At 39.7% G+C, this 15,308-nt stretch overlaps 1 protein-coding gene across 1 annotated transcript in view; it reads right to left on the reverse strand.

Annotated features, from left to right (window-relative positions):
• The window catches only part of STAC (SH3 and cysteine rich domain), a 70,578-nt gene that overhangs the window by 32,235 nt on the left and 23,035 nt on the right, over window positions 1-15,308 (reverse strand). The window contains exon 2 of the mRNA XM_009095934.4: window positions 14,508-14,784. Within this exon, the coding sequence (XP_009094182.2) occupies window positions 14,508-14,784 (277 nt within the window). The remainder of the gene's footprint in view (window positions 1-14,507; window positions 14,785-15,308) is intronic.

Genomic DNA, 15,308 nt, shown 5'->3' on the forward strand with positions numbered 1-15,308 from the left:
TTTTCACTCAAAGGGGGAGTAAACTAACAGATTTTATAGCTTTGCTATTACCTTCAAAAAGTAATCATCCCTCCTACCTTCTTCTCCAAAAACCTTTGCTAAGGTTCCTTAAGCTGGTTGGTAAATACTGAGCAGGACAGAACAAAATTCTGCTCAGTTGCTTTTTGGTTGCTGTCTGGGGATGTAATTTTCACTATTTTTATTCAAGGCACACTACTTCATTCACCAAACAGAGCAGACAGTGTTTGATGAATGGGCAGTTCTATTCAACATTTATTTTTTACTTTCCTCAGTCAGTGTGTGTCTTTAAGCATCATCTCTTGAGTCCCATGTTAGCCTTATTCCAAATACAAAGTGATTAACGGCCTCATGAGTTTTCTTATGGGCTCACTGACTTTGTCTCTTGCCAAAATTTGTATGAAATGGCTCTCATTTAGGGGAATAAGGGGTAAAACTGTCAGAGCTTGCACTAACATTATTTTGGCCCAGATGCTGGTGTTTAAGTTATAAAAATTGCCAACTCTAAAAGTGGGGGTTTAGAGTGGAAATTACTAGACATGTTTAGCTGACTTATAGTGTCCACGAACATTTAACATGTCCTCTTTGGTGAATGAAGTAGTCTATGTGGTTATGAAATTCATACAGAGAAAAAAACACACAGACTTTAGAACAAATGTCCCCTGTGACATATTCATTTATGTATCAACTATCTCCAAGTCTATACAGGCTGGTATTCCTTTTTCAAACAGGAAAAAAAGGCAAAACTGACAAAAGAAACAGTCTTTCACTGGAAAAATAGAGGACATTTCAGGCCAGAGTAGGTCTTAAATAAACTTACAAATGAGTAATTTTCTTCAGATATCAGCTAATGTATCCAGGCACCTAGGTCTAGAAGGATGCATTGTTTTGAGAAGCAGGACATGTTTAATAACACCTCACTAGAAATACTCTGTGACTGGGTCAGGTCCCATTTGAATATCTAAACCAGTGGCTCGGTTTTCCAGAACGGTCATGGAAAATTGAATCTTAAACTGTTCTGATAATATGACCTTAAATACCACTAAAAGAACACACTGCATCACTTTTGTAAATTTAAATCTTTTTTGGAGGAAGCCTAAATAGAAACAGAACACCTCAATATAGGTGAATGGAAATATTTGGAGGCAGAGAAAGACAGAGGTAACAGGGCAGAATTTGATTCCAACTCTTTTTGTCTGTGTTTCCTTACAAAAGCAGTTTAGTAACTACTGTGCATTTTAGGAATGTCACATTTTTCCTAAGTAATGCAATGAGAATCTGCTTGCTACAGACACACAAAGGGAACCTGTGTCATCCTCTTGGCCAGCACAACTATGGCCACAGCACTGCTGGCTGATGCTTTTTGCCTGTTGTTCCAAGTCTCACCATAAGATTAATAACTGGAGAGGGAGAACGAACCCTACAGCTTGGAGAAATTTCAAAGAAAACTGCAGATGTTGGTAACAACATGATGTTATACTGGCTGTATAAACATAACTATATTAGGCACTTACGCCAAAGTTGGGAGAAAAAAAAAACAGAAAGGAGAGGATAAAAACGTTCAGGTCTATAAAAGAGAGAAAGAGGAAGGGAAAGAGACACAGAGAGACTGTCACCTCCAGCTTATCTAGCTATGACCCAACCACCTTTTTTTTATTATTCCAGCTGAGAGGAACATATCACTCAGAAATTCTTTTGATTTAAAACTTTCAAAAATAAATATATTTAAAATTACATAATTTCCATAGAACTCAACTTCTGCTGTGGGAGGCTGATAAAAATAATGAGTGTCTTGCCCCTTTCTCCCTAAATGCATTTACAGTTGTCACCAGAAAACTTCATCCATGCCAAAGTTTATGGGAAATGGAGAATTTTAAGCAAGCTGGGCCAGTATTGCAGCAGTGAAGGGTTTAGAATGTCACCTCAAAAAGAGGAAATCCCTTAAATGGGACTGGTGCCTCTGCAGTTATCTCTAAGCCTTTGTGCACTCTACTCTCATGCCCCCTTCTTAGTTTTTAATTAATTGGTTTTGCATAAAAGCTCTGATGCTGAAAGAGACGACTGAGATGACTATTTTAAAAAATTCCTCTATAGCAGCTTCCTGCCCTTGTGGCTGGCTGCTGCTGGACAAGTGTTTCTCCTTCTCCTGCTCTATCTCAATCAAGAGCTGCGGGGAGATCAGATGATGGCATATTCTACACCAGACATCCAGATCTTTAAAGTGAAAAACTTTGAGCCTAATTAATCCAAACCACTAGGTTGGTTTGTAAGAATGAGCTGGGAAGTCCTTTTCTCACCCTTCCTCAGCCTCCAGCCTCCCTAGGTGCCTCCTGCCACCTGGGGAACTATGCTCTGTCCTAATGCCTGGCACCCTTCTGATTATATTTTTTAACTGATGCTGCCCCATCTCTTTCCCCAGCTGACATTTTGGAGAGTACAGAGGTGCAGATCCTCACCTCTGTACTTCATCAGGTGAGCCACAGATCAAAGCCTGAACACAGATTTCCCCAGCCACCCTAGAGGGCTGAACACTGGAAGTCATTGATACCTTATACCTGATTGAGAATTTAAATTGTTAAGAGTAACAAAGAGTTACTCTTTAGTAGTACCTTTTTTTTCTTTATTAAGTTCTGGGTTGGATTTTTTACAGTTAAATCTGCCAGATCAAAAAGTACAGAGCTTTGGGCATGTTAAATTTATAATTTCTTGGGATGAAGCACATTGTTCAGGGATGTCCAACCATATGAGAGGAGGAATCCTTAACCTGGGAGCAAGCTATCAGGTCTTGACCTGATGTCTTGACTGCCTGAAGTAACCTGTTCCCATGAGTTTACCCTGTGCCACTCTAAACCAAACAGGGTGTGTAGAGAAGCTGGAGCTTGTATATTTATGTTCTGTAGAGTAGGACTTGATATCCAATCATGGTACCTACCCTTTCAATTGAATACATTTTAGATTATATCTCATTGAGAGGTGTGGGTCCATTTGAGTGCCTACCCCAGTTTCTTCATTACAATATCCAATGTTTAAATAGCAAGAACAGTTGCCTAATGTGTAGGCAGGCTACATAACAGTGCATAAAATTAGAATTGACTTCCTAGTGGCATAGTTTTCTTTAGAAATGACATGCTGAGAAAAAAAGGAGGCAGTAATAGGCAGGTTTTTCTGCAAGACAGTTAAGGGATGAAAAATATACCTGCTAAAATAAAGCCTTTTAAAAATTTGGCCATAAGAATTTTTTTCAAAATCCACTTTTCACATATTCAGCAGCTTTGCTATAAAAGTCTATCCCTGAAAGGAAATATCCACCTCCGCACTTCTTAAAATATCATCTCAGGTTTTGATCATCTAAATGTTAATTAGGATGCTGGAACACTATGGTAAATAAACTAACAGATATTATTGAAAGAAAAAGTCCCTGTCCTCTAAATACTAAAGATGCTAAATCATGTCTAACATTCTGTGCTCTGAACAAACTGGCACAGATTTATTGATACCTACTTTTCTAGATAATTTTCAAGATTGATGAACCTGTGCTTATAGGTCCTTGAACTGGGCTGCATGGCTGAAATGGAAAACATATCAGAGAGGATAGGCATAAACTTGACTGTGTGAGGCGATGGTGACAGAACTAAACAGGACAAGGGACATGGAGAAATTAAGCTTGATGTGTTATTTCAAATGAGGACAAGCAGAGATGAATGGCTGATCTTGGTCTCAGTAGTATTAGTAAACATAGCATCTTAAGTAACTCTTCCTGAGGTGAAGATGATGAAAGTCAGATTTCAAACAAGATCTCCATTTTGACAGGCCCAGGTTATTTGCAGCTCTGTTCTTACATGTTTTGAAATGAAAAGTCATCAGTTGCAGCCTTTTTTCCCCATATTGAAATGCTTTGAAAAAGCAGCTGAATATACAAGGCCTCTCACATGTGCCAAAACCTTTGTCTTCCAAGGGCCTTGTACCATAACAGAGGAGCTGGAAAACAGAAACCAGAAATCTGAACAAAAACTATGATGTGAAATGAAGACCAGGACTGTGAGCTTACTGAAAATGTGGGAAAAGAATTACAGAACAAAAGAACAGTGTGTGCTCAGGAGAGGGATTTGATGTCCTCTCTTCTGTGCTAATGGATTTTTAACTCAGCCTGTTGCTTATGTGTCTCCATCGTCATCAGTGGGCTTGAAATGAGAGATGCTATTTGCCAGAAGATCAGGAAAATCAATTAGAACTATAAGATGTTTAGTTCCCGTTTTATATATATATATATGGTTGTTCACTGGCCTTCTGCTGTTTCAGACTTACTGAGGGTTTGGGGCCTTTCCTCCTGCGCTAGAACCACTCCCTCACCAGCACAAGCTCCCAGTGCTGTTGCAGGTCTGTGTTAGCACAAACTGACTGGCAGTGCCTGCAGCAATATGGACCTTGTATGCAAAGTGCTGAAGTGTGACTTACCAGGACAACAATTCCTCTTCCTCCCTCCTTTTTCCATTTTAAGTAGCTAGTGATAGAGATGGGAAATGGAGTAAGAGAAGATAACAGAAGATAAGAAGTGACACAATGTGGCTAAAATCTAGTGCTTGGTCAGGATTCGGCCACATGCACAGATTTCTTTTCCAAAGCCATTTCTTCCCTTGGATAACACATTGCTAAGGAGGATCTCATTAGAAGCTACAGGTGTATTGACAGCATGATTTGCTTGGACTAGGGGGAATTCAGGGCACCACCATAAGTAACTGGGTCATTACACCATTTTGGTGGGATCAATTTTCAGGGAAGTTATTTCTACAGTTAATCACAATGTGCTTCTACCTTTCAGAATTTTACAACCACATTTTATACCAAAATGTGTTTCAGTTTCTTTTCCGCATGGGAAATATACAATCACAGAATCAGCTAGTTTGGGAAAGTCCTCTGAGATCATCAATCCAACCGATGACCTAACACCACCCTGTCTACCAGACCACAGCACTGAAAGCTACATCCAGTCTTTCCTTAAACAGTTTCAGCAACAGTGACTCTACCATTTGCCTGAGAGCCCCTTCCAATATCTGTTCCTGTTTTCTGTGAATTCTTCCTGATTTCCAAGCAATGGAAAAACATTCAAGTGAAACCTTTCACACCAAGTGTAGGCTGGAGGGGAGTGAGGTCGGGCAGGGTGTTGGTAATTTTTTTCCAGAAATAGCTACTGATTTCAGTGAAATCACACAGGCTGGGCAGTAAAAACACTTCATTTACAACTGTCAAAGAGGCAATCAGCCTTCACTGTTATAACCTGAAAGAATTCATTAGTTGACACATCTCAGTACTGGCCTAAAGCACACCTACACTTCCATAAGGCACCAATTACTAATTAAATGAATAAGAAAAACTTCTGTCAAATGATGGACACAAACAACTCGCTGCATGTTCTAAAGGAAACTACAATGAAATCACAATGCAATTACATGTCATTTTTAACTGAGCATGTCTTCAGAATTAAAAACATCATTCAATGTACAAGATTAATTTATGTCAAGGGGGAAAGCAGCTCCATATTGTGTATACTTGGAAAACTGAAATTTCAGTAGTTCTAAAAAGAGCATTGGTGAAGTTGCAGTAACTTGCATTCCTATTACCAAAGCAGGAAAACATGCGATGATCCATGTGAGGCACAAGGATCACTGCTCTCTGAGACATCCTTCTATATTAAGGACAGCAACAAGCAAATGTGGGTAGGCATTTTACTCTACATGATGGCAGTGTGCTATTTCTTGCAGAAGCATTTCTGTTAAGTGCCTCATTTTAAGATTTCTGCAACTCAGAGTAAGGAAAAGCTTCTAATATTTTTGCTTCTGGATAATGCTTTTGTCAGCTATTCAGCATTGTAATTATCCACATAACAGTCCCACTCTGGTAGATAAGGACTCTAAAGAGAAAAATAATGTTTTAACAAGAAGGTCAGCTTGAAAGAAGATGGACTTAATTTGCTTATCTGTAAACTCCCAATATCCCATGTGAGCTCTAGAAAAGTACATAGCAGGACATAAAAACCCCACTTGCATTCTGCTTCCTCCCTTGGCCTCTGAAAAACCTTGAGCTTGCCATTATGTTCTTCACTAGAGCTGATACCAGAAGGAAATGAGCTTGCCATTATGTTCTTTACTAGAGCTGATACCAGAAGCAATGGTACCAGGAGCCTACTCACTACTGAATAGGGTGTTTGGTGGTTTTAATGTATTTTTTGGTTAAAAATCACCATGGCTAATGTAATATTAAAATATTAATTGTAGATGTTCTAGAAATGCTTATTGTTTTCCATCTAATTAAACAGCAAATGTTGGTCAACATTTTTAAAGTCTGTTTTGACTGAGGATTAGCTGCAGTTTCATATTGATAGCAATTTCCCCCAAATTAAAGTGCGCTTGAAAATTATCTAGTAACAAATGTGAAACATGTCTGATGCTGTTCAAGGACAAATTAGAATTTAAAATACATTTCCACCCTCTTTTCTCAGCTAAGCAGCTCCTGATTATCCAATTTACTGATAACATTCTTGCCTCATCTCAGAGGAGGAAGCCCTCCCAGAGGATAAACAAACTAAATATTTCTTTTCAATATTTGCTTTAAAGCTTATTTAACTCTTTGTTAACAAAGAAAAGTTATTATTTGATGCAGGGATAATGTGTGGCTCCCTGTAGCTTTTCTACAAATGTGGGACTGCATGAATTGGATACTTTTTGCCATGTTTATTAAAAAATAGGAGTAGAAGTAGATGGAGCACATCTATACTGCACATACCACATGTATTTCTAAGTCTTCACTTCTCTTTATTCCCACTTTATTTATTCTAACAGACACAATGTTCCCTGTTGTTGGAAAATTTTAGAGAGTCCAGATGATATTACCTATACCTGACTGGTCTATAACTAACATTAAATGCATACTGTACAGTTTGGGTAAATAAATTTCTTATTTCCAGAAAGCTTTTGTTTGGCCCTTCTTACAGGGCTCCACTCAGAAGTGGGCACGTCTATGCTTATGGAGGCATAATAACTCAAGAAAGAGATTGTAGGATAATCCAGGTTCAATTTCAATCTAATAGGGTAAAATTATTATTTTACACCAATTTTTAGCAGATGTGTGTTAAAAAAATACACTGTTTTTGCTTGCCCTTAACCTTAGCATGGCAGAGAGAGATGACTTAAGCAATTCTCACTCACACTGACTCTCAAAAGTGCCAGAAGATTTAAGTGCCCAGAGCCATTCATTGTTGTCAACTAAAACTGAGTGTCCTAAATCCAAGAGTAAATTTAGTGGAGGGAAGGAGGAGGTAGAGGTAGGGATTGTAGATCACTTAGTAATATATGGAATGGCACCTGGTACCAGATGAAAAGGTTATTGAAAAACCTTGTTGAAAAGGTTACACAATAGCTCTTTTTCAATGAATCACAGAGTGACTGGGTTTGGAAATGTCATCTGGAGATCATCTAGTCCAATCTTCTGCTGAATCAGGTTCTACTAGAGCAGGTTGCACAGGATAGTGGCCAGGAGGGCCTTGAATATCTCTGTAACATGAAACCCCACAACTTCTCTGGACAGCCTGGCCCAGTGCTGTGTAACTCTCGCTGTAAATAAGCTCTTCCTCATTTTTAGATGGATCTCCCTGTTTCAGTTTGTGCCTATTGTCCCTTGTCCTCTCCCAGGGCACTGCTGAGCCTGGCTTCAGTTCTTACAGACATTGATGAGATCTCCTCTCAGCCGTCTTTACTGCAGGCTGAACAACAGCAGCTCCCTTAGCCTGTCCCGTAAGTGATATGCTCCAGGCCCCCAATCATCTTTGCAGCCATCCACTGGACCTGCTCCAGGAGCTCTATGTAACTCTTACTCAGGGAGCCCAGAACCAGACACAGTACTCCAGATAAGGCCTCACCAGGGCTGAGTAGAAGGGCAGGATCACCTCTCTCAGACTGCTGGCAAATCTCTTCCTAATGCACTCCAGGATACCATTGGCCTTCTTGGTCACAAGGACACTGCTAGCTCTTGGACAGCTTGAGACTGCTGTCCACTGGGACCCGCAGAGCTGCTTTCCAGCAGGTCAGCTCCCAGTCTGCATTGGCACCTGGGATTATTCCTCCCCAGGTGCAGGACCCTGCATTTGCCTCTGTTGAGTTTCTGGAGCTTCCCATCCATGCAACTCTCCAGGCTGTCCAGGTCTCACTGGATGTCAGCACAGGACTCTGGGGTATCAGCCCTCCTGCTGGTTTTGTAAAGTCAGTGAATTTGTTGAGGATGTATCCATCCCTTCATCCAGGTCATGGATCAATGTGTTGCACAAGACTGGACCTAGTCCCAGCCCCTGGGGAACACCACTGGCAATGAGTGTCCAACTGGACTCTCTGCTACCATTCAACCAGTTCTGAATCAATATTAACATCCACTCATCCAACACTTCCTGAGTTTGCCTACAAGGGTGTTGGGTGAGACAGTGTCAAAAGCCTTGCTGAAGTCAAGGTAGTCAATATCCACCACTCTTCCCTCACCTACCCAGCCAGTCATGCCATCACAGAAGGCTAGTAGATTGGTCAGGCAGCATTTTATGATTTTTCCTCACAAATGAAAAAAAATATTCAGCTGCTTTTGAAAGTTTCTTTCAATAGGGAAACTCCTGATAATAAACAAAATAAATTTATGCTATAGTAGTAATAGTGTCTCTGGAGAATAGATGTGGGAAGGCTTGGCTGTGACTACACAAGCCCTGCTCCAGGGGTATGTTCCCCTTGCTGGAAGCTCTTTACCCTTCTCTACAGGTGACAACTCTGTTCTGATGAAGTGGCAACACGAATCTCTTCCCTCAAGGTCATCTATGTTGGGAGATCGTAGAGAGACTAGGAAGAGTGGAGGGCAGGACTGAATGAATAACATCATTTTTATCCTTTATTCTGCAAGATAAATAAAAATGCCTTTTTTGTTTTTGTTTTTTTCCAAGATCTCTGTCCAAAGAGCCTTCCAAACTACCATAGCTTTGGAAAAAGCCACTTACAGTCATGCTTTCAGGATTACTTCTACTTTGTCTTGCTGCCAAAAAGTAGCGATCAATCTGCTGCCAAAAAGTAGTGATCATTTACTGCACCTTTGTCTACTTGGATAATGCTGGATATAGGCAGGTTTGGACCAAACCAGAATGCCTACTTCATGAAATGAGGCAGCAAGCTTAAAAAAAGTCAAGCATATTTTTTTAGGAGAGAGCTGATCAGACTGGAGGCAGAAAGCACTGTGTCATAGTTCCTGTGAAATTTTTCTATATTTAATAAACATCCACATAAATTACAGTTATATAAACACTTCCTCTAACCATGGAGTTTTTCCAGTACTTATTAGTCGCAGTTACTGATAGTCTAAGAGAGGAAGTTCAAATGCAGAATCTAACAGAAAAAGGGAACCATAGCTTCAATCTAGACCTCTTTCTTTCCTTTACTCCTGCATTTGAAAAGCTTGCCCAATTTATCAACCTTGACCCTAACTTTCTGGAGGATTTTACAATACAGCTTTGGGGATAAAAGTGGTTGAAAGTTCTAGCGGCCACCACTGCACAGTAAAATAAAGAAATACAGGCTGCTTCTAAAAGATGAAGTGAGAAAGAATTACTCATGGTACTTTTTTGGCTGTCTGAACCTCCAGAATGACTGGCTAAACCAGAACAGACAGTGATAGGAGTGAGTCATTTCTGAAGGGATAGATAATACAATTTCACTACTGATTAATAGACTGAAAGGAAGCTATGCTACACCCATGTTTTGGTTTTATCATTTTTACTTGTTTATTTGTCTTCCACAGGTTTCTCTAACTGCAATCTGGTTAGTTCCCTGAGACAACGGGTACTGAGCTATTTACCTCCAGAGCTGCAAAGGTCCAGAGAATCTGCGTCCAAACCAGAAACCCAGTTGCCTTGAGAACACAGATAAATGCATATATGTCAGGGCTGGCATGACCCAGAAGGGTCTGGTTCTGACTATTACTGGACATTGCAGACCACAAATTTTTCTACTCTTCCTGCAAGTTATTCCAGGCAACCATGCTCTAACAGGTATGCAAAAAAACCCAGGTGTTTGATTAAACTTTTGTGCCATAGTTAAGGTTAAGGATGGAGTGAAACAGTTACATTTACTTTGGAAACACAAAGAAAGATGCAATATAAACAAGGATATATTTCTTTAAAACACAGCTTTGAAAGATTGACTTTAAATTAATATTTTTAAAAGCAAAGTGCTTGATTTTTTTCTGCATTACTTATATTTGACTTTGATGGGAATACATTATTTGCATGTAATATGTTTAGAATATGTGAAAAAGAACATTTTTTCCATGTGAATCAGCACAGGAAATGATCTGCAAATGAGTAAAACGTTGAGAATTCTACTGATGGAGGTTTTCTTAAAAAATACACAATGTTTTACAACTATAGAGTACTGACATCATGTTTTCTTCAACAGCGAATTGTCACAGAGATGACACACCAGAGACTGAAGAAAAGCAAAAACTTTCTTCTGATAAGCATAAAGACAATAATCTGATGCAACATTTATTTAACAGTATCTGTCTTTGCTGGTGCTAGGTGGTTTTGCCTCCCTTAATTTGCCATTGCCAAAGCTTACCACATTCTTGCTAATCACAGAAAATGGTAGATAACACAATGAAAACTGGGAGCTATCTGACTTGGTTTTCTTGGTTTCACTGTGATGTAAAATAAAAACCCCATAAAATCAGTGTCTCCTAAATGATGATCTAGTAATGCATTCCACAAGACACTTTGATTTTCAAAATTGTCCCTTGCTGGGGTTAGATATTAAAATAGTAATAAATACTGCTACTAAACCCAGCAAAGTAATGGTATTCTAAGAGACACACTGTGAGAAGATGTTCAAGGGTGGATATATTTAGGAAAATATGTAGCCCTCCATGCAGCTGAAACCCCAATGCCAGGCATTCACTGCAGCAAAACAGTGAGTGGGAGAAAGGAGTGCAGAGTCTGCTCCAACACACTATTGATTTGCTCTGAAATTATGTGAATTATTACTGTTGAATTCATTATTAGAAATGATGATTTTATTGGGGAATTAGATGCTGTAAGAAGGTCCCATTAATGTAAAGTGGATTCTGCATGCACTCTTCAAAGCTCCCTCAAATGTGAAATTTCCTCCATTATTTCATTTGACAGAAAATTACTTCTTCTGTATCAAATTTTTCTTCTGTTTACTGAGGTGGAACTTGAGTCTCAGTCTAGTACAATTAATAGGAACACTCCAACTCCTGCCTTTAAAGTATGGTATAAAGCACACTATTAATACTAATTTTTTTTTAAATCACTTCAATAAACAGATTTTATTTTGATTATGTTTCATTGTACTCTGGGATGCATGAAAAACACTTGAAAGAGTAAGTTTACTCATATATATACATACATATTGCACTGCATCCCAAAGGCAATATTTGGCTCCTAGTGCCCAGGGATCAGAGACAGATGATGCACGTATTTTTTTCTAGTAAGATAATATGTCAAGTTCTTTAATTTTGCTGTGAAAAGAGCAGCACAGGGAACTGGCTACCTCTGTTCCATGTGTCCTGCTCACTCTGAAGCTACAGATGGATTCTGCCACAAGTAAGACTGAAGCAGTCACTGCACATTCATGCTGTGCACTGTTCATTACGCTGCCGTGTACCAGAGCTGCTTAGTTCATAGATCAGAGTGCCATTTAAGGTGAGCCTGGAATCATTCTTGGAGGCAAAATTAAAGCCATCTAAAGTCAAGACACAATTTTCCTGGAATCTTTCCTCCAGCCTTCAAAACATATATCTGTCTTTGCCTTTATTCTCATCAATGAGGAATTTAAAGTCATAGACTCATTACTCTTAAATGTCACTGCCTGTGAAAAATGCAAATAGAGAGAACAAATCGGCTCCATGTTTCAAGCAGTCAGAGTCTCTGAACAGAAATGAGGCTTTTTCAGTCTGTCTTTGGGAGCAGGCTTGACAGGGTTTCCTGAAAGCTGCCTGTTTTGCTTTTCTATTCCTATAACCCACAGTTGCACAACCCGTATGGAATAATTGAATGGCAAACAGTTAACATCGAGATCTACCATGCTGCTTAAAACAACAATACAGAAAAACCAGGCAGTAAGGACAAAAAAGAGAAGATGACAGGAATAGAGAAGACATTTGTCTATGAAAATCAGGCCATTTTTACTCTAAGGCATCTTAAGGTAAAACTTTCAACATCTTCTCTGCCTTACCTCCAAGCAAAGATGAGCTGGAGGAGGTCAGAGCAATTTACCTGACTCAGATTGCTACCAGACAAAATAGCTCACATTAGTTTCTTCAGCAATTATTAAAGGCTTCTTCAGCTAATGAAGTGGCTGAACAGAAAAACAAAGCCCTCAGCAGAGAGAACAGAAAAAACTTCAGAAAGCACAAGGGGTCAAAGCTGTTGTTTTGAGGCTTAGAGCTGTGCTTCAGGACTTTCATATTCCAGGCGGACACAGATTGCCCAGCAAAGGAGAAGAGCAGGAGTGTTTATGAACTGGATTTACTCTCTGCGAACTTTGCTGCCAGCAATAATCCGTCATGAGCAGCAGTATTTTGAAACACTACTGCTGAGTCATGCAGATTTGTGATGATATTTATCTCCATACAACTTCACAAGAAGCTGCCAGAAATTTAAGGAACTTATATTTGCAGTATATATTTGTGAAAATAAGCTTTGGTAGAACATCCATCCACATTACTGAATAAGAAAAATTCCGGGCCTTTTTCCATATAAAAAGTTATTTCAATTAACTACTTTTCCAGACTTCCTGTCAAATTCTGGACCGTGAACTTCCCTGACAGTTTACTGCTTCTCTCTTTCATTTATTTTATCACTTCAAGTAGAAAAAAACCTTAAAAGACTGGAAAAATGACACCAAAAAATGGTGAGAAAATTCCTTCATTTCCTTGGATTCAGTGCAGCTGTGGTGAAGTGAGACTATAAGTTAATTTATGGAACCAAGATTGTCTTGCATCAATTTTAATGTTCTGTAGACAGCTGCCTTTTCCAAAGACCACAAATTCCTCACAGAAGTGGGGAACACTGAGAACCCTCATTTGAAAAATGTTGATCAGTCTTATTAGCATCTTTCCAGAACTTACCATACTGTTGCCTGAAAGACGGTGACTTCCATGCCAAGGGATGTAAGTTTCTGACAGTAAGTTATACAAATTGCAGACAATATTTTGTACTCAAAGACCTGTACTACTCCTACATGAAGCTAAATCATCAGCATGTTTAGCTCCCTGTTCTGCCTAAAAGTTTAGAAGTTATGTCACTCACATTGCCATTGAATTTATTCCTGCTCAGCTGTGCTGGGACAAGTAGATGGTAAGTAAGTAGGAAGACCAAATCATGCGCACAACACTAGCCATGAGGATGTGAATTTCCAGGACCAGATTTCTGAATAGCAGCTCCTGCAGCTTCCCACTGTGGTGGCCATGCAGGTTCTACACCTCCAGGCACTCGCACTTCTCTCTTGACCTCTCCTTGCACAGCCCCATGGATGATCTGCATGAAGGCTGGCTTTTTAGGTCTTCACACTGCACTGAAAATTACCTTACAAAAAGGGCTCAGCAGGGAGGTTTTTTGCGCACACTAGAGACAGAAACAAAATTATCTCCTGTCTGTCAGTAAGTCAGTCAGTCAGTCAGTCAGTCAGTCAGTCAGTCAGTCAGTCAGTCAGTCAGTCCATCCGTCAGTCAGTCCCTGGCTGGAACTTACATACTCATGGACAGCTTCAGAGAGCAGATGGCCTGTCTTTCAAAGGTATAAAGTTAGTGTGAGGTTTTGTGCATAGGAGGGATCAGGTAGAAGAATCCCAAGAAAGTCCACAGTGTAAATTCAGCTGTTATGTTTGGTTTTTGACCTGGTCTCCCAAAATATTCATCCTAGACAGCCAACACCCACACCCACATAAGCAGATAAGAGCCTACCACCCAGCAGATGCTACTTCTTGTCCCTTAAGTGACATGTGGGACAGCTGGGGGAGGTAGGTATGGTCACCACAGTGAAAGGGAACTGGGTGTGATGCAGGGTGTGAGGGCAGACACGAGGAGGAAGGAAGTTAAAATTACTGCTGTGGGAAAGAGTGAGGATAGTGAACACATTTGAAATATGAATTTCTGCTGCTTCTAGTGTAGCATACAACTCGTGGTTGCTGCTCAGTATAACCCGGATGACAGAAGAGTTTTATTGCAGCTGAATCCCTCACCTGTAATTCGTGATAACAGTATGTGTCTACAAGGCAAGACATCTGTCAGTAAATGTAGAACTTGTGTTAGCCTGTGGCAGATATGACATAAATCCAGAACACCTCTACATGAATATTCTCAAGGAGACTTCTGGACTCACAGAAATTAGAGAAAGGTCATCTGTAAATTCTAGCAAGGACACACAATGAGATTTTAAGTAAAATGTTTCTTACCAACAATCATATGGTTGCAGACATCACAGAAGGTTGGTTTTTTGAAGATGTGCTCCTGGAAGATGTGAGTCTTGCTGTTTTCTGGCAGCTGTTGGGTTCTGGTGGGTGAAGATGCCTGGCTATCTGAGTTGGGGAGCTGCCCAGTGCTTGTGCTGACCTCAGGCATCAAGTCTACTTGCAGTTTCACATCACTATTAGTCCTCTGGAAGAAATTGTCTGCACTTTTACTCCGCAAGCTTTTAGTCTTGAAGGAGAGGGATCGCTTCAGTTTCTGCAGCTGCAACAAATAAACCAATTATAATTACTATTTTTTCTACTCTAAAAGCAATGCAAGGCTCCTGGTTTTGGGGCATGTTGTTGCCAAGCGAACCTGGGAGCTGCTGTTAGACCTTACACCACCTAAGCAATAAAACTGACTTTAAAATTTAACCAGCAATCTCTGAGCAAAGACAACAGATCCAAATCAGAAAACAACGTACCCTACATATGTTTTCTGATGGACAGTAAACTTGATAGTCCTAATGAATGCTTCTTTTGCTCTTTATTTGCAAGTATGACAGCAAAGAAGTATTGCTGAAAGTTGTAGGCATGGAAGACTAGACCCCTTGTATTCAAGCATGAGGGAACTTTGAGCATTATTCATCCTCTAAGAGTACTTAATCAGTCTGTAAAGCCATTACAGGAATAGCTGTTAAATGGTGGTACATGACAAGTGAATTCAGTGAATATTTTTGATATACTTTAAGTTCTTGAATTTGGCAGAAACAAAGATTATATGCATTTTTTATTATATATATTTTA

This window comes from Serinus canaria, chromosome 2 (assembly GCF_022539315.1).
Source record: "Serinus canaria isolate serCan28SL12 chromosome 2, serCan2020, whole genome shotgun sequence".
In the NCBI taxonomy this organism is placed as follows: Eukaryota; Metazoa; Chordata; class Aves; order Passeriformes; family Fringillidae; genus Serinus; species Serinus canaria.